Source organism: Manis javanica, chromosome 6 (assembly GCF_040802235.1).
Source record: "Manis javanica isolate MJ-LG chromosome 6, MJ_LKY, whole genome shotgun sequence".
NCBI lineage: Eukaryota > Metazoa > Chordata > Mammalia > Pholidota > Manidae > Manis > Manis javanica.
In genome coordinates this window covers 28406282-28432509 of record NC_133161.1, presented here as the reverse complement: position 1 = coordinate 28432509, position 26228 = coordinate 28406282, and the positions used below count along the sequence as shown (strand labels likewise).

The 26228-nt window shown below is 37.1% G+C and overlaps 1 protein-coding gene across 14 annotated transcripts in view; it reads left to right on the top strand.

The window, feature by feature from the left end:
• Positions 1-26228, top strand: part of CPED1 (cadherin like and PC-esterase domain containing 1) — a 252263-nt gene that overhangs the window by 147746 nt on the left and 78289 nt on the right. For 11 of the 14 annotated variants that reach the window (XR_012132159.1, XM_073238530.1, XM_073238537.1 and 8 more), the window contains one exon: positions 23370-23427. The exons of the other annotated variants lie outside the window; for them this stretch is intronic. Coding sequence is in view for 10 of the 11 variants with exons in the window: in XM_073238530.1 (XP_073094631.1) it covers positions 23370-23427 (58 nt within the window). In the remaining variant the exon portion in view is untranslated. The remainder of the gene's footprint in view (positions 1-23369; positions 23428-26228) is intronic. 14 annotated transcript variants of the gene reach the window in all.

Genomic DNA, 26228 nt, shown 5'->3' with positions numbered 1-26228 from the left:
GAATCTGTCAGTGCAACATACAGAGGGTTAACTAGCCCTTGAAAGGAATACTAAGGTTTCTCTGTATAACAATAATAAGATCAAAATAATAATAAACCAGACATTTCTTATTTGACGCTTCTTCTGAGAATCTATTTCCTTAGCTTCATGTGTAACTGACCAGACAACAGCCAGCCCATATTTAAATAACTCAACTTAATAAAATAATATGTGTTCCATGTTAGAAGGAAACATTCCGGAATTTTATAGTCTTCTTAACACCATTATCCAGTTAGAACACTTTTAACCATAATGATAATAATTTCCAGCTGTCTTAAATCCTAAAAGTAAAGCACCAACCCTCCCCAAATAGATCTTGGCATTGAAACATGTGTAAACAATTACGAATATCTAAACCATACCAGCACTGTTTTTCAGACTCTCTCCAAAACCGTAGGGAAAAAAAAATGCCTCTAATAAGTATGTTGGTAGATATATCCTACTTCAAAAGTTGCTTTTGCAGACCCACAGTAAAGATTGCACTTTTTAATGGATATATAAATGGTGTAAACTTTACATTTCACATCCATAAAAAAGTTGAAAACATCACTGCAATTTAGTTTTCTGATTTGTAAAACTCAGATTTTTTCAAAACCCTGAGGATCTAGGTGGAGAAGAATCATGACTTTTCAGTAAGATCCTGCTTCTCAGGAGATCAAACAGGGCCTCGACTTGGCTAAAAGTTTGCAAGTGGATTCTCCTATCCATTAGCACAGTAGTGTTTAAGATAATGAAATATTTGTGGGTATCTTTAATACAACACTATAATTTACTTAAAAAACACCATAGTTACTTAACTATAATACTATAGTTACTGTTCCTGGAGATTATGCTCTAACTCTCTTCCTTTCTCATTCTCTTACATGTGCACATGGGTGTCTGTACGCATATGCATGCACACACACACACACACACAGAGGCATGCACACACATCAAGTTCCTCCAGGCAGAAACCTAGGTCTTTGATCACCCCACTTACCACAATGCCTAGAAGATTCTTAATTAATATTTGTAAAGTTAAAGGATAGTTCCAAGCTAGATGCAAAATTAAATAGATGTTCCACTTTTTAAAGTCATTATATTCTAAGCCATATGATTAAACTCCTCTCAGAAATGTTAAAATGCATCCTTATGTTTGTATCAGAGTAGTGCTGGCATCATTCCTGTCCCTGAAGGTTACCAAATAATGCAGTTTCTAAATACTTCATGTTTCACTAAAGAGAAGGCCTCCTTCATAGCCTCAGACTTTCACATACTCAGCAACAAGGATGATGCAGACACTGAGAGAGAGAAGAGGTGGCCTTTGGGGAACATATTTCTCTTAAGAAAGCCTCCCTCCTTCCCTCTGCTTCTAAGGGGAGAAGCGCACACTTCCCTATCTGAGGTAATCACCTGCAGAGTTTGGAGATGACTTCAAGGAAGAGAGAAAGGTGCTTGTTTATCTGGCTGACTGTCTGCTTGGTTATAGGGCTTGCAGAATGGCCTTGTCCTGCCAGAGAGGGAGAAAGCTTTCTTGAGGTATCCCATTGGTAAAGTTCATCAGGCTAAGAAGGAGCAAGGACTGGGGGTGTATCTATACTTAGAGATGTAGAGGTATATCTCAGGACCTACAGGTATGTCTTCCCAGGCTGCAGTGCCTTGAGATGAAGCTGTAGAAGGTAGAAGAGACTTTGGTTCCTTAGACCTATCAGGGGTTCAGCTTGGGACAAAAAGGTACCTGAGGCTCTGAGTAAATCAGGATCCACTGGAAAAGGTAGCTGAGGCCTCTCACAGCTGCTTCATCATCAGGGCTTATTTGAAGCTACCCTCGTCCACATTGAGTGTAGAAGACAAACTAGATCAGCAGCGATGACCACAGGAGCGATTCCCTCTCTCCTACTTCCTCACTCACATTAAGAGAAGTGAGTTTAAGAAAGCTGTGAGATAACAGACTTCACCCACTACCTCCAACCTTCTGGTATTAGTTTTCCATCACTGTGTATCAAATTATCACAAATGTAACATCTTAAAACAATCAATTTACTCAGTTTGGTAGCTCAGAAATCCAGGAAGAGTGTGATGGGGTTCTTGGCTCAGGGGCTCAAAGCTGGAATCATGGTGTTGTTCAGGCTGAATTTCTGTCTGGGAACTCTGGGAAAGAATAGGTTTCCAAGCTCACTCAGGTTATTACAGAATTCAGTTCCTTGCTGCTGCAGGCCTGAAGTTCCTGTTTCCTGGCTTGCTGTCAGCTAGGGGCTGCTGTCGGCTCCCAGAGGCTGCCTGCATTCCTTGCCATGCAGTCCCCCCCATGTCCTACACCAGCAATGGAGAATCTCCCATACCTTGACTCCTTCTCAGAATTTGTCTCTCTCTGTCCCCATTGTCTCTGATCTGTAGACCTAGATTTAATTTCCCTAATTTAAGGCCAACTGATTTTTGTCCTTTGTTACATCTGTAAAATTCTTTCACAGCACCACCTAGATTCTTGTTTGCTTGAGTAACTGGAGGAATATATATAAACACCAATGGCCAGGAATTTTAAGAGCTTTCTTATAATTGAAACTGTCACACCTCTCTACCCACCATAAGCTATAGGGTCAACAAATCTAACCTCCCCTGGGGAAAGCTTTGGATCCAATATGAAATCAAATTTTTAGTGAATAGTCCTAAGTCTTTATAATGAAAATGAGACTTTTTATAACTGACAATGGCTCACGTGTAATAATATAGACCTTTAATACTATTAAGGGAGTCAGACTCCTTAAGAAACTGGGTAGATGTGTCAATGGAGTATAATAGTAATAGTTATTGGAAAAAAATAAAATTACTCTTATTTATACCTTGCAAGTTGAGATTTCTCAATCAAAACAATTATACATGATTGGAATAAGCTCATGCATAGAGCAGTCCATCTTTATAAACTGTGTGCCAGTACTGTTCTTGGTAATTTTATCATCTTAATATACATGACAACCATGAGTGGTAGGCAGTGTCACCACAGCAAAAAAGCTGCAGACCTGGGATTTAAATTCAGGTCTGTCTGGTTTCAAAGCTCATGATAGTAATTGTTAAACAATTAGCTGCACTTAAGCTACTAAGGTATTTTTACCCCATATGACAAATGAGGAAACCTGTTCAGCCATGAAGTAAAATGCCTATTATCAGAGCTTTGGATACTTTCATAATCAAATCACGTTCTGCACCAAATAAATCCCTATAACCCTGATATACAGGGTGTGATTAGGTTTCCAAGTGTGCATTAGTTCCTCTTCTAAGATCAGCATTTCACTGCACTTGGTTGCATTTCTTTATTTGCCTTTTCTTAGGTGAAATAATTTAAAAGACTTGGGATAGACCTAACTAAACATAAAGTGTTGCAAATACAAATCCTTTCAGAGGTAGGTAATAGTACATGATAAAATCAGGCCAAGGGAGAGGCAATACGAAGTGGTAGGGAAAGCCAATGCCCTGTTAAATGTGAACAGCAGTTACGAAGCTCAAGATGATTGTTGCCATTTTGGAATTCTAGCTCAATATTGTCTGCTCTCCTGAGTCGTCAAAAGAAATGTTTGGATATATTGGAAGACCTCTCAAATTTACCTACAGGTAACAATTTTTTAAAAAAGAAACCCTCTGATTATGCTCAGTGAAATAAGCCAGGCAGAGAAAAACAAGTACCAAGTGTGGAGTATACTCCACTCATCTGTGGAGTATAAGAACAAAGAAAAAACTGAAGGAAAAAAACAGCAGCAGAATCATAGAACCCAAGAATGGACTAACAGTTACGAAAGGGAAAGGGACTAGAGAGGATGGGTGGGAAGGGAGGGACAAGGGGGGTGGGAAGAAAGGGGGCATTATGATTAGCATATATAACGTGGGGGGTAGGCACAGGGAGGGCAGTGCAACACAGAGAAGACAAGTAGTGACTCTACAGCATCTCACTACGCTGATGGACAGTGACTGTAATGGGGGCTGTGGGGGGGACTTGGTGAAGGAGGGAACCTAGTAAACATGTTCCTCATGTAATTGTAGATTAATGATAGCAAAGAAAAGAAACCCTCTGCAAGCCAAACAATCAAACGAATACAAATTCTATGATGAGGTCTCACTTACAGACCATCAGTTTGTGTCTTCTTATATAACCCGACTCACTCATACTATAAATGGTAAACTTAATCATTGTGTATGGGGGAGGTAGCAAGGGAGTTAAGAAAGGATGTAATGGTTAGAACAGTTTATATTTCTAATGTTGAAAACCCAATTTGAACTAAATTTTAAAATGAAGGGGATTTACTAGCTGATGGAACTAAAGGGGGGAAAAAATGTTTGGCTTCAGGTGAAGCTTGATTCAGTGCTCAAATGGTCTCACCTATTTCCTCTCCATCTTCCTGCTGTGTATTCCAGTTGTTGCATCTCCCTCAGACTCTACCTGGAAACCTATGGTAGCCCTGAGTCCTCTTACGTGTCTACATGTAGCTGTGGCCATACTAAACTTCATGGCCTCATATCACATTCCTAGAAGTCCTTTCAAAATCATCACAAATCTCATCTCTGCTTAGATCTTGTGCCCAACCATTTATTATTGATTGACTTAAGTCAATGGACTATCTGTAGAAATGGTAAGAGGTCAACCTCCAGCTACGTATGGACAAAAATCAACTACCAAAAGTAGTTAGTAATACTCTTTCAAGAGATACAGGTCCTGGGAAACAAAAAATGGCTTCCACATAGGATTCATCTTATGTGATTACTTCTTCCAGTCATAGGACTTTAAATCTAAAGATGGCTATCAAGTACCTACCTGTAGTCTCAACCCTCCTCTTCTCCAGCTACACATGAACCACTGTTACTTAGATAGCCCACCTTCTGTCATATTCAGTATCTTTAATGTCAAATTCATTATTTCTTCCCCCCTCCCAACTTCCAACAACTTTTCATCACCTCTACTTTATTAGTCAAGGTTCTTGGGTACAAAAAATAGAAATCAATTCTGGGTAACCTAAGCAGAAAAGGAACTTATTCAAAATGTATCTGGTAATTTACAGACTTGAGCTATTAAGGGAAAACTAAAAAAATCAGAAAATAGTATGCAAGGGAAACAGATGACATCATAGTCAATGTCACACCGGGAGAATCATCTCGTCTGGATGCCCCTGCAGGTGCCATTATGCCTGTCCAGATTCCACCCTTTCCACATCCTACTGGCTGCTGCTCCTTTCACTGCTGCCAAATGTCAAGGCCAGTGAATTCTAAACTGTCCCTTCTTATTTGTGTTATTTTCTCCAAGCTCAAAGTCTTTGGGTGTGACATCCAGTTGGCCAAGTTTAGGCCATATGTCCTTTACCAATTTACCTGGAGTACCTGTGTGACTTTCACAGTAGAGAATCCATCCTAAATAAAAAGAGCTTGAGTAATAATAAGCAGTGAAAAAAATGACACATATCCCTAATTCTGGTATTTTTTTTGTGCCTCATAAGTAGACAGCTACCAGTTCACCGTAAGTAAGTGTATTCTCATACCTGTAGCTCTGCAGAGGTAGAATAAAATAGGCCCCCTCAAGAGGCAATATGCTTCTCGCCAGAGTATCCATGGCACAGACAAGTTGACCATTTGGTTGCAATACTAAAGAATTAATTTGGGCATTAGAAGCCTGGGTAGACCAGATGACTTTTTAAAAACTCACTAATCTATGTATTTTAAATAAGTGAAAAGTTAAAAGGATATCCCAGTCTAAGTTTACTGCTAGATGCTGTTCTTTTTCTTTCACTGTTTTGTGTTTGTAAAGACCTAAGAGCAAAAGCTCAGGACACCATATGTCTGACTTCAGGGACCCAATACGACCCTGATATCACTTCCTTTTGTAGATGTCACAGGGCCTGTCCCACTGCTGGCTGCTTGGCCCAGGGTTCCAAGGGGCTGTGTGCCAAAGCTGATTTGGAGGCTTAGACCACAGGTTGCCATCCAAGTTCCTCCCTGGTCTATTATACTTCTTCATTTCCCTTCCAGCTAGACCTGAGTTTCCTTAGGAGTCACTGCTTGTGGACACTGTAGGGGCTCACAGTACCTCCTGCACAGACAGCAGGGCCATTTCTACCAGGGCTTGCTGTCCATGGTATAACCAGCTGCCTTCACTTTCTTTTCATTCCTGTCCTGTCACTGCTTTTCCTTATACTAGTGATTCTCAAATGTGATCATGTGTCCAAATCTCCTGGAAGGCTTGTTAAAGTGCAGATTGCTAGCCCCAGCCCATTTCTGATTCAGTAGGACTGGGTGGGACCCAAGAATTCTCATGTCTGCTGGCTTTCTTGGTGACACTGATCCTGACCTCTGGTCCAGGAACTGTACTTTGAGAACCATTGCCTCTTACTATCCCTGAGCTTATGCCCCTTCTTTCTCATCTAAAAAGCACATGCTTTTAGGATAATGTAGCTCAGGGGCATTCTTTCTTCAATGCAGTTCTTTTGTAGTCCATTAATTTGTATGATAGGAAAGACAGTTTCTGTACCTTTCAAAAAACCCCATTGTTGTGTGTGAATAGACTAATTTCTAAGTACTGTCACCAGGGAGATAGTTTTTCCAGAGAGTAAAATAAACCCCTTCTAAGGTATTTCTCATTACTTGACTTTCAATCCTATATTGATCACTTTGTATTCTTTATGGAACAAATGTATTTTTACTCATTTTTATTAACATTTTCTCATGTTTCCTATAAGAGATTCTAAAAAAATGAAGATGCTTTTCTATGGCTTTTCTTGAATTGTCCGAAATTGTCAAAAGCATTCATGTTTTGCTTATATAGCATATTATATCAGATTATTTCAGTGATGAATAATGCAAATTATTAGTCTTTAGTTTCATTTTCCCTTGTTAAACATAACTCAAATCTATGAAAACAAAAAGGAACAAACACAGAAGGAAAATTTCACCAAATATCAAATAAAAGACATACTGAAGTGGTACATTTTGGGTAAAAGCTTCATTTAAGGATCCCCTCAGTGTGTTTCTCATTTTGTTTTGCTGTGTCACTTTTGGTAAATCAGCTTCTAAAAGTGAAAATACATTTCTTTTGATCTAACTTTAAAAATTTGAAACTTCTAAATTGACCAACAATGAAAATAAAGGCTATGCTCATTAATGGACCAGATTCTTATTTGGCAACATATAATTGCATGGATACATTCAAATAATTTTTATCCCACTTCTATTATTCAGTCATGAAAATGGATGATATGTTTAGTTATTATTTGACCAATCTGTATGTCATTAAAAAGGTCCTTTTCTTAGGAACTAATACCGTTCACACTCCAGTTTCCTTCTTTCATTCTGTGCCCAGTCTCTAGAGACCTCACCACAGAGCTCTAATACACCCACTTCCTACATGAGTTCTCTGTGTGATTCACCACCATGGAGTCTAAAGTTTCTAAATTATTTTTTTCTTTCTTTTTCCTCTTTTTGTTATGTGAGTGGAGTGTGTGGGGGGGTCAATTTTTACAATTCAGAAAAAGTTTTAAGATTGGAATTTACAAAATCCAACATTTCTTTTGATTCTAGCTTTTAGTCAAATCACTTGTTTTCTTTTTGTTTGTTAAATTTCTACATGAAACCAAAATATTATTTCATATATTTGTAGTTTTAATAAACTCCATGCTGTTCAGAGTCATCCAAGGTTTTGGAAACATAATGTATGTAGCTATTTTAACTTCCTATTAAACCATTTGAGTATATGAGATTTTTTTGCATAAGGATGCTAATTGAATAAACACAATTTACCAACCATCACTGCCAACAGGGCCTCTTTAAGTGAATGATTTTTTTTAAAACCACTAGGACACTCCACCAGAAGACCACATTTTGCAAAATGTTTTTCAGTTATACACAAGGGTGGTATCTGAAGACCTGGATTTTTGTGCTGGCTCTATCACTTACTACCTCAATGACATTGAGATGCCAATTAACTTCTCAGAAAATTGCTATGATCTGTGAAATAGAGATAACAATTACCCTAACCTATTTCACTGTGTTGTTATTAAAAGTAAAATGGTAATGGATATAAAAGCCTTTTGTAAATTAGAAAGTGTTATAGAGATGAGGGAGACTATGTTCATTTATATATTAGGCATATTGCTTAGTTTTAAATGATCCCAGTTCATTCCTTTTGGGGATTTTAATTAAACATATATTCTAATATCATCCTCTATCAGAGGAATGGCTGTGGTTCTCTTTGATAATAAACTGATATATGTAACCGAATTGGTTAAGCCTACATTGTAAAAACAACTCACGATGATATTCCCTCTGCCAGGTCCAAAGGGATGTTTGTCTTTGAAATTATTTTGGTTCCTTTTATTTTTAGAGTAATTCCATGTTTCTTCTTCCTCTTTAAGAATCATGTAGCAATGAAAAATATACTGTAGACTGTGGCATTTTCTTGATGCTACAAGAAATAAATGTATAAAAAAGTTCTTTACTCTAAAAATTCCTAAGCATTAACAGATCGTGAAAGTCAGCAACAACTGTTGTCCCTGGGATCATGGGCTACAAGTAGAGGGCAGATAATTCCACAGAGATGAAAAGAGTGTGTGAGTGTTTGAGGTGTGGCCTCATTTGGCTTTCATGTCCTTTCGGGACACAACACATTTTGTGGGAGAAGAAGTTAATGCAGCTGCCTTTGCTAATCAGTCAATATGACCCAGCTCCTCAGGGAGGAAGGCAAAGGCAGCTACACTCTCAGACCCACCAGCCTTGTTGATTAACAGTGAATAGGCTGGTAAAGTCACCCTCTAAGTCTGTCTAGCCCATCAGGCCTAGAAATGTAATTTAGATGATTATCTCTGTGCCCATTAAACCTTGTGACCTATTGCAGTTCGTTTGAAGTCAGCCTGCTTACACTTGCTAATAGGAAAAAATGAAGGATTAACTCAGAGGTCATGAAATCAGAGTGCAGCCAAGATGATGGCAAAAGAGCATAAGCAACCTTCCTCTGTCCCTGTAGGAAAGAGGAAGAACCCTAAGAATAGGAGCTGTCAACAGAGTTCATGTCTTTATGGAAAAAGGAGTTCTTTAGAATGCAACCAAGACTGAATCCTTTGCCATCCCCTGGTTTCAGCCCATGTTGTTAATTTATAGTCATCATATTCAGGCAAGGTGGGATGTCATGTTTAAAATCACAGGATTTCTGAGAGAGATCACAGCATAAAGTCTGGCTGGGAAGCTTTATGAAGATAATAAACAAAGTATCTGTATCCTATAACCATTTGAGGCAGATGCCTTAAATATTTGGGATCTGATATAAAAGTTAAATAACTTTGTGTAGATTTTAAGGCACAAAAGAACCTACTAGAATTCATTAGTTTTAATTCACCTCAAGAGTTTATTGATTTAAAACTTATAAGAGCTGAGCCCAGTTCCTCAGGTCCTTACTTGACTCACCTTCTCCATGTATGCTGAGTACTTTACTGGCTAACTTTTTAGATACTGTAATAACAGGAATATTTATTACTGGTCAGAGTTTTAATATGTTCAGAAAGTTGATCAAATAAAAACTGCTTATCAGCATGCCTCTTGCTGGTTGGATATTTAAACTTCCACTTTATGAAAATCTGAAGTGAATTTTTTTTTTTAGTGTCTGTCTGGTTTTGGTATTAAAGTGATGTTGGCCTCATAGAATGACTCTGGAAATATTCTCTCCTCACTACTTTCTGGAATACTTTAAAAAGGAGGGGTATTAGCTCTTCTTTAAATGTTTGGTAGAATTCAGCTGTGAAACCATCTGGTCCTGGATTTTTATTTGTTGGGAGTTTTTTGATTAGCAGTTCAATTTCATTCCTGCTAATTGGTCTGTTCAGATTTTTTGTTTCTTTATGGGTCAGTCTTGGAAGGTTGTATTTTTCTAGGAAATTTTCCATTTCTTTTAAGTTTTCTAATTTACTGGTGTATAGTTTTTCATAGTATTCTCTAACAATTGCTGGTATTTCTGTGGTATCTGTTGTGACTGTTCCTTCTTCATTTCTTATGTTTATTTGTATAGTCTGCCTTTTTCTTGATAAGTCTGGTTAGGAGTTTATCTATTTTGTTTATCTTCTTAAAGAATCAGCTCTTGGTTTCATTGATTTTTTTTATATTCTTTTATTCTTTTTTATTTATTTCTGCTCTGATCTTTGTTATGCCCCTCCTTCTACTAACTTGGGGTTTCATTTGTTCTTCTGAAATAAATTTTTAAAATTTATCACTCCTAAAAAGTTAGTGAGATGCTAATATTTCAAAAATAGTCTTCTTCATCCAAAGGATCAAAATGCTGTATTCTCTTGAGTATCACATTTAGTAGATAATTTTATTTGCCAAAACATTTCCTTCATAATTCTTTAGAAACAAAACTATTTGCAAAGGTAGGTAATTTAATATGGCAAATCCTACAAATGTTTCATGGTCATAAGAAAAGAAAATCAAGCTGAGTTTTAAACCTCAATTAAGGTCTTTTTATTTTCTAATTCATAATGGCTGATAATAACCAAAAATAATATCAAATGCAACATAAACATATGTGCACATATATATATGCAAAATACTTTGGTGAAATAAGTTTAAAATTATAAAGTTTTCAAAAAATATGGAATGCAATTGACAATTCAGAATGCATGTATGAATGAATATGTATATCTTTCAACATTGAATAGATACCAGTCATGTTCTATAAAACTGTCAAACAGATTAATAACCTACATACAGCTTTTACAGATAGGTTAAATTAGTTTGTCATATTCCTAAGAAAGTATTAAAATGGTTGTATCAAAAATTAAGTTTTATAGAGAAGTTAATTAGGAAACATTAACCTTAATTAGAAAAATGCAACTTTATACTTTTAGAAACTTTCTGCCCTATTTATTTCCCTTTCTAAAATGTATTCTGTTTTTAAATGGAATTTTCTATTAAGAATAGTATGGCATTGAATTAGATATAGTTTTATTAGAAGGTAGGAGATAATCCAAGCTTCTTTGTTCCCATGAAGCTTTAATAAAATGTTTGATTAAAATAACCTTCTGCTTTTTGAATTAGCTGCCAGAATTTAAACATAAAGAGGTTCATGTAAAAATCTGGATTTTAGTTCCTGGTCAAGATCTGGCAATCTTAGGCCTCTGTTCCCAGATGACTGATATTCTCACCACAATTTACTGTCCACTGAGGCATACCTCCCCGACCACATCACTCTGTAAGCCCCCAGTGTCTGCCCTACACTGAGGAGAGTGATTAGGTTAGTCATAGACAGGGTTGTACTGAATGGGTAGAAAGCAGTATCTTATAGGTTGAATATTTGGAGACATGCTTACAGATTTATAAATAACTAGTGCATCTTCTTGAAAGCTAATGCTTAGATCACAATGCTAGGCAACTACTGAAAACCAAGCATAGTTTTCTTTCATCTCACAGTTTTATCAACTCTGTCCAGACTGAAATACTCCATGTTGTTTCTTAAATTTTTGTCTCCATTTTGAGTTTGAACCATACTGGAGATATTTTTTCTTGCTTTACTTTAATACAGTTAATATAACTCATATGCAATTTAAGGATTGCAGAAAGCTGCTTTCTCATAGAAACATGTAGGGGCATTGGTATCAATAAAATATTTTAATAGCCATAATTTATATCCTTTCAGGATTTTTGCTTTCTGTGTCTGTCTGTTGAGAATATAAGGAATACCTATGACAAATGGATAGATAGATCAATCAATAGATGTCTTAGTCCAAACATCTGTATATTTTAAGGTTTTATAGTACATCTCATTCTTCTCAACATCTGGTTCCAAGCAGTGTATAATCTATGATAATCTGGAGTATGAGTGGATTCAGTTGGCTCTGCCTTTCAGGCTATGTAGAATAATCTACATTTAGTGTTGAATAATTTGCATATCTTTAGTGATTAATAGTTTCAAACTTTATACAAATGAATGTGGGTCTGGATAAAACATATATACTGCCCTATGACTGTCCTCTTTCTTTGTGTACATGATCATATTTTGAATTTCCAACTAGAAATCAATATTCTTGAGTCAGAGACCATTTTTATTGGGGGGCTGGAAGGGGTTTGATACCATCTCGTATCATTCAGCTCAGTGATATGTAGTCCTTCACAGATGCTTGTAACCACTCATTCAAAATGATGGTTTCACATGTCAGTACTCATTTAGTCATTACAACAGCCCTATGAAATTGATACTATTGTTAATATCCCCATTTTATAGTTACGAAAACTGAGGCACAGAGCAGTTAAGTATCTCACCGAGATTGCATGGAATAATGGAGCTTGGATTCAAATGCAGGCAGTTTAGTTCCAGAGTCTTGTATTCTCCATTACTGTTCTGCATTGGATAAAGGCCATGAAAGTTATTACCGCAATCATACTTCTATTTCTTGATTCAAATATGAATATTTCAAGAAAGCTCCACAATTGAACATGAATGATCTTTAAAATAAAGGTCTAATTTTTAGGTTCAAATATATTTTGAATCAACAACTATCATATTTTGAACTTGTCCGGATGAACCTGGCTGTGCCCTCACTATAGGAAGAGTGACAGAGGAAGGTTGAAGCTGGCACCAGACTGAGCCAACAAAGTGAGACAGAAGCTGGGAAACAGCTCTTGATCACAGTAGATCTGTCAGGCAAGGCAGCTAGACCACGGGATATGGTTCACTTTTTTTCTGAGAGAAACAGTGGCAGCAGGGCTGCACGAAGCAGCAAGTTGACTTGAGGTGAGTGGCCTCCTATACTGAGTAGCCTGAAGCAAACGCCACTTGGTGATTCTGCACAGGCAGGTATAAAGCACTTAAGCAATTAGTCCAGTGCTAGCAGGATCCTGTCCACAGGATCTGGGTTCAAGTAGGAACAGGTTTTCAGGTGCTAAAAAACACTGGAAGTAATGTGAATATAACAATTAGGTTAAAAAATAATAATAATAACTAACAAAGCCTGCCAAATAATAATGAAAGGGAAGGGAATTTCTGTATATATTTCACAGGATTACAAGATCCATAGAAGCCTCCACATCTTTTTATCCCTGTTGCCTTTTTTTCTTCATTTTGTTTTGTTTAAGTCTCTGCCTACCTTTTATAATGGCACATTTGGAATATCACAAAAAGAGAATCACTTGGAATATTGCATTTAGTTTTGGTTTGCACATTACTAAAAACAAACCAGTTGGATGAAGTTCAGAGGAAAGCAAGAAAAACCATTAAGAGCATGAAAGGACTGATTTATTAGTCATGATTAAAGGAACCAAATATGTCCAAAAGGAGAGGAGAGGAGCATGACAACAGCTCAGAAATATCTCAAAGGTGCAGTGGCTCCTGGAGGGAGACAATTTTTTTTTTTTAATCTGTGCAACAGCAAGTATATCTTGTCAAACAGATTTGGTTTAGAAAGAAAAATCGCTACTTTGTGCTTTTATAGAGACAGTGGAAGGAACAGCTCTGATGTAACTCACTGTGCACTTTCTCAGTAAATATTCTCCCCATTTTGAAAAAGACCAGGGCAATCTGAAGTAAAGTATGAGCGATTATATAATTTCTTTTGCGGGAATTTCTGAAATCCTTGGAAAGAAAGCATCTGTGATTACAGAGACTAGACATGCTCCGAAGAATAGAAGGAGCAATAGCTTTAAGGTAAATCTGTCATGTATTGACCTACAGCTGCTTGAATTTACTCCCTAGTAAGTAAGAGTGTTCTAGCCAAGGATGCTTGCTTAGGAGTAGCAAGGAGAAGTGGCAGGTCACATTTTTGTATTTTGCTTAATTTGTTGTTTTTTTATGGGAAGTACCACTGAGATTTAGATGCATTGGAACCAAATTATTTTCTACCTCTTTTCCCTTTTAGGAGTGTGACTTCATAGTGAGAGAGAAACACATTCTGTTGTGACATACTGGCTTCTTAAAATGCAAATCACAAAATTTTACCTTCCTAACTGCATGGATTAAACAGAATAGGTGGCTTGTGTCAAGCTGTCTAGTTCATAGAGGGTGCTGACTTGATATTAATTTTCTCTGCTTGGCACCAGCCCATTCTCTTTTCATCCTTGCAACCTTTCTAGTCAAACTAATTCTGTACAAATTCTTGGCATTGTCCATTTTTAATGTTTTTCTAGAGAAGCAGAAAATGCTGAATTTCCCTGAAAACTTCAATTCACAAAAAAATTCAAGAAAACCTTTGAAAGTTTGTATAAACCAAACAAAACGCATACATAGGCCATATATTTACCTTAAATGATTTCTTCCTTAGTTGTAGAATGCTGTAGTTGAGGTATATGGTTGATCTAATGTGTTTAAAAATACTAAGAAAAACTCTTAGAAAAGAAAAAAAGATGCTGAATGCAAATGTACAAAGTTTAAAGAAAAAAGGTGTAGTGGGAAATTCCTTCCAAGCAGGAGCCAGGAGTAAGTGCTGCGCTGTGGCTGAGCTATTGTCCAGCCACCTATCTGGACAATAGATTTGCAAATGGTTTTTAGGTTCTGCTACCATAGATGTAATGCAATGATATTTTGTAATACTAACCTATGCTTTCCCCCCCTTTTCCCTGCCACCTTTACCTGCCTTCCAGGCGGGAATCAGCTTTCACCCCAGGTGGTATGGGGGTTATAGCATAAACACAAGTAAGAAGACAAAGGCAATTCATTAAGTTGAATTCTGCCTTACAGAAAAGGTGTCTAGGAACCAGTTCTCACCACTCCCAACATACTACCATTGTCTGATTGCAGAACAGAAGGGAAAAGCAGCAGGGAACAGAGAAAGCTGGGTGCTGGTAAGTGTCCCTGAGAAGGTGTCCTTGAACCACACATCCTTTCTGTCAGCAGAACCACAAAGCAGAGAAGCTCTTGCCCTTTGTTGGGAACCCAATAGCAGAGATGCTCTCTCCCTTACTGAATGCAGCCTCTGAGGAGGGGGCGAGTTGAGCTAGCAACTTGTGAAAGCAGGAGAGATGACAGCATAGAACATTCAGGAGATAGCAGCCAAAACCACCTTGTCAAATGTCCCAAGGCCCCATTACCAAATGCAAATGCATCTGGAATTGGCCCAGTCTCTGACTTCCTTGAGGAATAGGCATTTAACTAGAAAGTAATTTTTTTTTTCAGAGAAAGAAAGCTGTATTTTCACGTACCTGTGTTTGTGGTCTGTGAAATCACCTATTATACTAATACACACGTGTCAGTATTTTGGTTATGGTGAAGAGCATTAACCTCATGCTGTAGTGTCAGGGCAAAGAGGGAGTGGGGGACTGCTTGATCAAAAAGATCCACTTGAAGTGGATCCATTTGAAGATGAGTATTTGAAGATCCATTTGAAGGTGAGTATTAAATATGAAAAACTCGGTGCACACAGGTAGGCAGGCCTGTGCAAGAAGCTGTGGCCTGAACTACAGTGGCAGTGAATAGGAGCGACCTGATGGAAGGCTGGAGGTCCGGAGGGCAGGGAATGAAGGAGCCCAACAGTGAGATGCCATAGCGACTGAGCTTAGATGATAGAGGGTGGAAGGCAGCCCCAGTACATATGCAGGGAAAGCAAGATGAGCTGGCTTTGGAAAAGATGAGCATGTTCACCAGCTAAGTTGAATTGAAGGCACAGGTGGGTCACATGACAGAAAGATCAGGCAACTGAACAGAAATTTGAAGGACTGGAGATGCAGGTGTCATTGCTATGAAAGTGTTAACTGAGTCTGTGAAGCCAGATAAGATTATGCAGGCAAGAAAGTAAATTTGTCCCAGGAGAGACTTACAGGAGTGCCCTGTACTTAGTGCCTAGGAGAAAGGAAGGAGCCAGCACATGCAACAGAAAATGTCAAAAACAAGCTGCACTGTGCCTTGAAATAAAGAGTGAAAGGTGTTTGAAAAGGAGTGATCAAATGCAGTAGAAAAGTGGAGGGGAGCAAGACTCTCAGGCAACCTGTTGGCCTACTCAGTTAGGAGGTTAGAGACCTTAGAATGAACTATTTCCCCCGGGAATGGTGAGTGCAGAAGCTAGGTTGCTAGAGGTAAGAAAGGAGCGAATGAGGAGAAATTAATAGCAGTAGATATATATACTGTTTGTTAGAAGTTTGGCAGTGACTGAAGTAGAGATGATAGCTGCAGAAAGGTCAAACAAGGCCTGTCAGAATGCATTCAAGCCCACAGAGCCCTTCATGTTTTAATGTACATGCACAATAAATTCAAAGGCCAGGGAGGATTCCTATGTGAAGACAAGTTTATGTCCTACATCCTACTGAAGTACTATCACAGTAGTGTACAGACAGGAATGTTTCTGGTACCTTCTTCCAAACACCAGAAGACGGCTTTTTTCACAAGTCTGTATCTTTAAGCCTTTAATTATGAAACTCACTTTATTTGCTTCATATCCTTCTTTGATTTTTCTGTTGTCTACCTGAATTTGTGTGTTCAAGTGATTAAGATTTGAGATGAATAATAGCTCAACGGCAATGGTTTTTAAACTCAATATAACAGTTTTTAATTAGCTTCTTAATTGCTGTGTATTAAAGGTTATTGTTTAGCCCTGGTCCAACATAGTAAGAGAGAAGAGCCTTTTAGTTAGTGTAATAAGAAGTTAAAGTAATTGCTTTATTTAATAGTCTGCAATTTTGTAAATAAATATTTAGTGTTTAAAATTAGTCACAGTATTTGTGAAAGAAAGAAAAAGCTAACAATGGTTGTGCTGTGTTTATGATATACACTGGGATCAAAAGCCTCACAGTTAGAACACAGAACTGATTTCCAATTATGGTTTTTTGTTTACGGTATGACTTACCAAAGTTCATGTCACTTTACTATTCTCTCTGTGAATGAGGTTTCTTGGATTTCCAGAACCCTGGAATAATACCAGATGTGGCCCAGATGAGGTCCAGCCTTTTTCCTGATACATTCCCCACAGTATAGGTTCCATTGCTCTGGGCAAACTGCAGAAGATGTGTGTGTGCTGAGCCCATACTGACTTGTGATGTTTTCATATGAGTGATTTTCATACTACAGGAGAGACAAATGTCATCAGCTGATGACCTGTTTTCCTTTTTTTCTAAAAGCTAGCACAGGAATGGTTACCCCAGTTTCTTAGACATATATCTCTCTGGGAAAACCCCAACATTGAAATGGAAATAGACTTTTAATGTGCCAGCAAATTTGATTTTCCTGCAAGAATTCTGAGGCTCTTAATTTGTTTTTCTCCATTATTCATGCACAAAGATATGCTATTTTGCTTTAATTCAATCTGTTTTGTTGATTTTCTTTTAAAGAACCCGACTCTGTATTTTCATCCCTTTAATTGGTAAACTCACTTTAATCGGTAAATTCACTATATTTTTAATTTTTTTTAACTAACAAAAGACTTTGAAAAAATTAAAAATAGCAAAGTAAACAGTCCTTCAGGTGAGCCTAGTGCTTAATATTCATTTTAGTACTTTGAAGCCAATAGGATAGTGATAATCTTAAAAAATTATTATTTTAATACAACCACATGGAACTCATGACAAATATCATATAGAATCCACGGTTTGTTTTCTGTACACTCTTATTCTCCAAGTGTTCCCTGTCTTATACTCACATCCCCCAGTGAACTGTACCTCAATACACACTCTTTCTACTACTTTACTGCTTACGTATATTATTATCGGCCCTAGTTTTCCAGTGCCCCAAGGATATTTCTTTACTACACAATGGAAAAAGTGATGAACAAAGAAAGGATGAGTATCTGCCCTTTATTAAGTGAGGAACAGGACATCATTAAATGATCAACCAGCAGTTTTTAAAATTAATACTTCATCTCTACTACTTTCTTAGTCATTTTAAAAATCAACATGGTGATTAGCAGGGATGTGCCTTAGCATTTATTTATCTTCAAACCAACTTGACATTTTTCCACACACAAAAAAAATCTTAAGCTACTGTTTTTTCCTCATTTTCAAGAAATACCCAGCAGTAAGTGTTCTACTACAATCAGGCAACTGCACAAGATATTGTGTGGTGATTCTTACACTGATTTATGCTTTCATCTGTGTGATTATCACACTGCAGGAGAGACAGCTGTTTTCAGCTAATGCCTGTTTAAATGGTTTCCCCAGCTTGCTTGACACAGAGGTATATTCATCAGGTATTCCTGAAAATTTAGGAACATTTCACTCATCACCTAAAAGGAAAGGGATAAGCCATGCAAAGGGATCAGCATTAAAAATGAAAAATCCACTGGAACCTGGAGTTCCCAGTTGCCCAAATATTAATTATGAAAGAATCACTGTCCCCAGGCCCCAGCAATGACTAAATTGTACTGGGCTCTGTATGTTTCCCCAGATGGAATTCAATATATTCATTTGAAGTACATTTCTCACAAGAATATTTCCATGATTAGTATATAAATACATTATTGATTTTGAATGGCAATCAAAAGATTTTTTTAATGTATATTCTACCTCAGAAAGATAGCATAAAAAGTGCTCTCCAGTTTCATTTCTAAGTGATATTAGTTCTTAGCCAAAATGTCAACTTGGCTGATACCAAAAGTTTGCAAGTATTGTTGCTTATATGAATAGATTTCTAATATTTTATCAACCTTAGTAAAATTGTTAAAACCTATATCCTCCAAAAATGTAAGAAAGGTTCTATTATCAGGTCCATTTTTCCGATGAGGAAAATAAAGCACAGAGTGGTTGAGTCCCTTTCCAAAAGTCATACACTTAGTTTATGGCAGGTCTGGTTATCAAGAAACCCTAAATGCAAGAATACTGGATGCATATTAATTGAGTATGTATCAGTCTCAAAACTCAATATGGTTCTGAATAGACATTTCTGAACAAAGTTAATAAATGGAAATTCAAAAGCCATATCTATTCCAAAATAAATATAGGAAACTATTTAGGGGGCCATTTATGCCTATCTACATCAGCTGTGTCACACATGTTTATTTCCCTCATAAAAATATTCTATACTGGACCTATCCAACATATTAAAATATTTGTTCTTTCAGACAATAAGAAACAATAAAACCACTATAAAAGCTACAGTGAAATTAGACCTGTCAGCCCACACTAAACACTTAAATGAGGGCTTTTTTTAGTTTTAATGATGTTAGATTTCCTGAAATAAAAATTCATATAAAATTCATAAAAATAATGCCAGAAGTTGGTAGACCATGTTAAGGTATTTACTACTTCATTAAAAGCAGACTGACCCATATCAAAATGGAAGAAATCCGCTTAATGGAGACAGTGACTGCTAATAGTCCAGCAAGTTGCCCTCTGTGCCTTCCCCACTTCCATGCCCTCCTTCCTTGGGCCCTTGTTCCCTCCCCTCCTGCCTGCTCCCTCCTGCCCTGCCCTCCTTTCCTCCTTTCATTATTAATTTTGTGGTTACTGAGCATCCTTACATTTCTAAGGCTCAGTGTAACTGAAAACAGCAAGCCACCGAGAAGCACCACTGGTGAGAACAGGAGTTCTAGAGTCAGCCAGCCCTGGGTTTAAATGCCAGTTTTCCCCTTCCTGTTGGGATTATTTCGGTCAAGTCACTATACCTCATCGCTAAGATGGGGATACTAGTACCTACCTGGTGGTGTTGTGAGTGTGATTTAATTAAATAAGCCAACATATGTAGCCTGAGGACCACTATACCTGGCATATGGAAGGTGTTTGAGATATGTTCAGTCCCTCCTCTTACCTTACTTCCCTTATACCAGCATTTTTTTTCCTTCAAAGAATAATTCCTGTTTATTTTTCTAAGGTCCAAACTATCCTTTCAAAGAAAAAAAAATCATTTAGTTTTTCTACAAAGCCCTATACAAATGTAAGAATTTGCCAAAATACTGTAATTATTAAGTCATAGGTAATTAATAGTAATTATGTGCCTGGAGCCCACAAGGTTCCCCCAAGTGCTGAGTGCTTGTCTCGACTTTTGGGGCCTAGAAACCATTTGGCTTACCGTGACCCCATAGTCCTTTCCTTCAGGGTGTCTAGCAGTTCCGGCTTCCATTCAGCTTAGGAGTTGTTTTTGTAGCTATCAGCAGAGAAGGAAATGGCATAAAGCAATGGCAGTGTTTTTAAGTTTAAGTAATATTTGCTTCCAAGTATTAAAAACTGTTGAAAGCCAGAGTTGGGACAGTTGTCAGCCAAGGAGTACTTACTGAATATGAATTTGGACATGGATTTGAGAAGACAGAGGGGCCCTCATCCTCAAAAAGCTTCCCAAGGCAAGGGAGGAGGGCACTGCGGACTCTAGGAATTCCAAATGTCTGCAGAGTATTTCAGAAGGCTGGGAGTCTCTGGTAAGTTCCATAAGGCATAGACTTTGTCTTCGGTCCCTCGCAGGCCTCTGTACCTAATAGACACAGAAACAACAGCGGGTAAGTGAATGAATAGCTGCGGCAAGCTGCTCCAGTACATGTTGAACTGATAAGAAATTGCTCACTATTCGTGGAGATCAGATATGAACAGAAGAACATAACTAACATTCTTTTCCAGGTGAATTTCAATTTTTCTTTCAAAGTTAGTTTATAACATCTATTCAGAATAAGGTACAGAATATATTTAAGTTTTGATAACCAAAGAGCTAAGTACCAGGCTCTTGATTAGAGATTCATTCAGCTCACTGGGGGGAAAAACTAACTGTTTTCCACACTTCTGTAAAAATTATTTCTTTTGTGTGATTCTTCACCCGAGAGGAAGAAAGTCAAGACGCAGTTGCTTTCTTTATTGCATGTTGAAGAGTTTTGATTTAGCCATTTTTCCTATTATTTAAATGATAAGATGACATTGTAAGAAGGGGAAAAGAGTACCACTAGTCTACAGAAAAAGTGAGGGCAAACCAATTTTTTGTAAGCAGTTAAAATGTGAACAGTTGAAATGTAAGCTCAGTTGAGACTGTCATCCAGTTTCAGATAAATGTAAAACAAATAATACTGTTATTTTAATTTAATCCTAAAGCTGTTTTTCATTATTTCTGGGTTTCACTACATTCATCAAAAGTCCTACAGTGCTTAACCTTTCTTGTTAAACTTTTAAGGAGACTCATATTTCCTCTTAATAAGTTTTGCATTGTATTTAATACAGAAAAACAGTGGGTGGGTTTTCTATTTCTTCTGACTTTAACAACATTAAAGATAATTATAACTATTTTCTGAGTTGTGCTTTGAATACACTTGAGTTGCCTTAATCAAAGCCTGGCAAAAAAAAAAAAAAAAAACTAGAGTAAGAACTGAAGGTGGATGAACAGAGAATTGTTGCAAAGGGGATGCAGTCAAAGTGTGTGCAGTGCTCACTGATAGTAGATGAACAGTGGGAACAGAAGGATAAATCAGTGTTAAGTAAAAGGTAAACAACTTCTTCTCTCTGAAAATGGCTACATTTCTTTAACAAAATGACCATTGCAAAGCCAAGAGAAGGGAACAATATTCAATGAAGTATACAGTTGAAATCATAAAAATAACTTCTTCTCTTGTCTGGAATTATCTAATTCCTATGGTTAAGTAAAGAGCGAAGGAGACACAGGAATTCCTTTATGAGATTAACTTCATTCGGTTTGAAGTTAAAACTACCCACCAACCTGAGGCAAAACCTTCCAGAAATGGGTGCTGTTCATCATAAATGATTGTATAATATGTCAAACATAGATGTGGCTCAGTGCAATCCTATCACCACTTCTGAGACCCAAAGAAGAGTAAATGTTTTCTAGTCAGTGGCATCAATCCTGTATGATTCTATATATGTTCTGTATGAAGAACAGTATACTGTCCCTGGAAATAGCACATATAAATATAAAAATTATTTGCTAGACAAAGAGTATAGCAAATGATCTATCTCTCTGTTTCAGAGATGGAATTAGATACAAGAAACAATCCAACATCTTATTCTTCAGTGATTTTACATTGACATTTTATAAATGAGCATGACAAATAGCATAGGAAACACTCATTGTAGGATTACTTCAAAGTGTTTACTATTTACCTTAAACAAGTTTAAATTTTAACTTCAAAATATTTCTTAAATCACAGAAAATAAAGAAGTAAATACAAAATATATAATAGCCGGACATAAAAATAAAATCTATTTTATTGCCAATAATTAAGAATTTAGTTTTAAGCTATGGAATCAATAGCTTAATGATAGTGGAGGTTTTGGGGTAAACTGTATGGGGTAAGATAAAATTCAGTGTGGGTACCTCCTGCACTTCATTCCCTGTTTCTCCAAAGCACTATAAATTGGGAGTGCAAAGTCTCAGCAAGCAAATGCATTCAGTGAACATCGGCAAACTGTAAATTTACTAGGGTTTCTTATGATGAATTCCTACTGCTGACATGTGTCCAATTATCACAGTTTCCTAATGGATTTTTAGATCCACAGTATACTGCTGATAATTAAAAGTCTTTGCTCGAGCAATCCGTAAGGCCCACTGCAGCAAGAAAGAAGGAAGCCATGGGCTAGGAAAATTGCAGCAGCCAGGTAATAATCTGATATCAGACATTTCAAATGCTTTGCAAACAACTAATTAGCCATATATGTTAATGTATTACAGTGTCTAGAATTACATCCGATGAACTGGATACCACACTGATCATTACAGAATTCTGTTTTTTGATCATTACACTGGCTGCCCTTCCAGAGCATCATTAATAAAACAGACCCATGACAAAAGGCATTTAGTTTCATATATTTTCATTTGCTTTCTTGAACAAAACATTATTCTGTGTTCAAGACCTGGTTATTTATAATGATGACCAGGCAGGGAAACAAATTTGCAAATGTTGTCCAAAGTTTTGTTATTACAGCCTTTTATTCTTTATCTGTCTTTGATGAGATAGCTGTCAAATTCTGCTTCAAGACTTGCAAATTACCTAAAAAGTTTGTGCATGGGAACTTGTAGTAAGCTTCTTTATCCATAAATTTAAAAATTCATAAAATAGTGTTTGAATATTCTAGGTGAAGACACTAGCACTTATCTTCTATAATGGTTATTATAAAAGAGAGTCATTATGGCTCTGTTTTGAATTCCTGATATTTTATGCCTCTATCAAAATGCTGTCCCTAGCCAGTATGAATTTTTTATCTTCTGGTGCCTGAAAAGCTGAACACCGACATAATATATAACATTTAGAAGACTCACAACATATAGGACATTATGCATATATCTAGCAAAATTATCAAAATAAGATGTCAAATGCTATAGGTACCTAGCAATTGATTAGAGGAATAAAGTTTTTGTGAGACTCTAAAAAATGAAAAAATTATTCCCTTTGTAAAATTGCTATAAATTAAGTGTAGTAGCACTGATTTAATCAAGCTACTCATAGCTACATTTCTTACCCAATGATTCAATTCGGTTCAATTTGTCTTCTCTTTTCTAGAGGAGAAAAGAAATTCTCTACCCACCTTCTGAAACCCACAAAGAGGCCAAAATCAAGGGTATGTTTTTAAGCATTTATCTCAAAGAACTGCTCTCAGAGTGCATCAAGGATTCTGAACTAGGGCATAGACTTCTCTGATGTTTCCTGCCTCCCTGCAGCCTAAGATGTGAACTGACGCAGCCAGGTCTGCTCCCAGAATACCTGGTCAGCTCTGGAACTCACTGATCCGTTCTTTTCATTGCAGATACAATTTTCCAGGCATTGAGGTCAACAAAATAGACATGATTTCTCTCCTGTGTTGTGAAGTTTACAGTATACTTAAGGATCTAAACAGTAAACATCCAAATAAATCATATAATTATGGATTATGCAAAGGCCATAAAGGAAATGATGGACAGTGATAAGGAACCCTGCTGGCAGGGTCTTTAGGGAATGTCTCACTGTGAGGGGGATGTTTCAAATAAGAGGAAACCAGCCTTGAGAAAGGCCAGGGTAAGAAAATTTCAGGCATAGAAACCTGCTTGTTTAAAGGTCTGTGGCTCTTTTGAAGAAAAAAAAGAAAAGGCCAGTTTGCTGAGAGAATGGCTGGATAAGGGAGAAGGTGGTGCTGAAGAGAATGAAGAGGCAGCAGGAGACCAGATCATGCAGCGCTTTATTGGCCACAGCACGGAGTTTACATTTTATGTTCGTCGCACCTAATAGCACTTCAGGCACATCATATCCAAAAGTGTAACTTGTAATCTCCTTGTCATATCAATCCCTCAGTCTAAAACAAGAAACACTCAGGTCTTTCAGAGTTAATTAAATTGAGGGCATTGCATACACAAGTGACAAGAAGAGCTGAGAAGCAAAACAGGATGGTGGAGCAACCTAGACATGACCAAGTCCCTGCCACCCCGGAGGGAGACCAGGAGAGGAGCTGGCTTTTCAGATGCTGGTGCCATCTCACACCATTTTACAGTGTGGCCATAAAGTTGGAACAGAGATGATTCATTTTATTTTATTTTATACATTAATTTTACAGATTGAACAACCAGATATTATGTGTGCTTGATATGATACAATAAGGAAGTACCCAGTACCACCCAAGATGCAATGTTCAGCTCTTGTTAGGCTTATAATTCAAACAAACCGATGATTAAAAGACATGTATAGACAGTAAGAGTAACAATTACAAATATTAAACACTGAATATTCGTCAAAGTTAAAGAATTACTAATTTTTTCTAAATTCGATAGTGTTATTTTGTTTACATTAAAAGTGTTTATCTTTTAAAGATACATATTGAAGAATTTACAGATGAAATGACATGATGTCTGGAAATAGCTTTAAAATCATCTAGTGAGAATAGATCAGGGAATAGGAGTTTAGATCAAATAAAATTGACTGCATGTTGCTAATTGTGAAAGATAGGTGTTCAGTGTATTACTTGATCTATTTTTGTTCTGTTTGGACATTTCTACAAATAAAACACCGAAATTAAATTTGCAGGAATGGTAGCACTTCCTAGAGAGAGTTTGTGAGGAGAAAAGATAAGAGATCCAAAATTGAGCCTTGAAACCCATAACATTTAGGAGTGGGGAAAGGGAAGAACCAGAAAAGGAGACTGAAGTGGAGGGGCACAGATGAAGAGGGAATAGGAGGTGAGTGCGGCATTGTGAAGCCAAGAAAGAATTAGAGTAGCAGTCAAGATATGTGGAATGGGAGCAGAAAAGTCCTTCTCATCCCAGGTGTGATTTGGGGCTCTGCTATCTCATTGGCAAGATGGTGGGAAAATGAAAAGATTGGGATTCAGTCTCAGGGCAGGTTGGCATTGCTCCTTGCACTTGAGTATGTGACCTTCCCAGTTTACTAAAGAAAACTGGGAAACAGACATTTGGTTTCCATTTGCGACATCCCTTGGCAACATATTATGGCTACATATTATGGCAAGATTCAGGAATTCCTCAGTCACTTAATAGTGTTCAACTCCATCGTCACTTTTTTTTTTTTATGGAGGATATCATTGAAAATATGAAAAAGTCCCATAAATCAAAGAGAGACTTAGCAAAAGTATTTTAGCCATTATACTTTTCAATTTATGAAAAATAAAGAACTTACCCATGGGTAATTTTTTAAGTTCCCACATTTTGGAAAAGAAATGAGATTGGTTCTAGCCATACTTTCTTAAGATTTTTTTTTTACACTTGTAAGCTGTATGTTATTGCCTTTTTTACCACCTTAGCCCTATCCCAATTTAGAATAGAAATGTAAAGATTTATTTATTCATTCCACAGGTAAATTCACAAGTATTTATTAAGTGCCTACTAAGTATCAGGCACTGTTATAGACACCAAGCCGTACCAATGGAGAAGGACCTGGCAGGAAACAAAAACAAGCAAAATCCCTGCTTTCATGAAATTTACAGTTGTTGAAGAGACATGCAACAATTTTAACAAATAATTATACAGTATATTAGGTAGTGATAAGTGCTATTCATAAGTGATAAGATCAAGCATGGTAAAAGGACAGAAAGCAAGAATAGTATACTATTTTAATAATTGATCAGAGAAGTTCCTGTGAGCAGATACCTGAATGAAATGCAAGAGTGAGACTTGGTCTCTGGGAAAAGCATTCCAGGCAGAAGGGACAGCAAGTGCAAAGGCCCTGAGGTAAGCATATGATTGGTGCTTTGAAGAACAGTGAGCGGAGCAAGTAGCATGGCTGCAGCAGAGGGGGTGAGTAGGAAAGTGACAGAGAAAGAGAATGAGATGGGCATAGGGAAGTTGCAGCATGGAGACAGATCCTGAAAAGCCTTGTAGACCATACTCAAGTCTAAGTTTTATTGGAGAGAATGGAAAGAGAAGGCATTGCATAGTT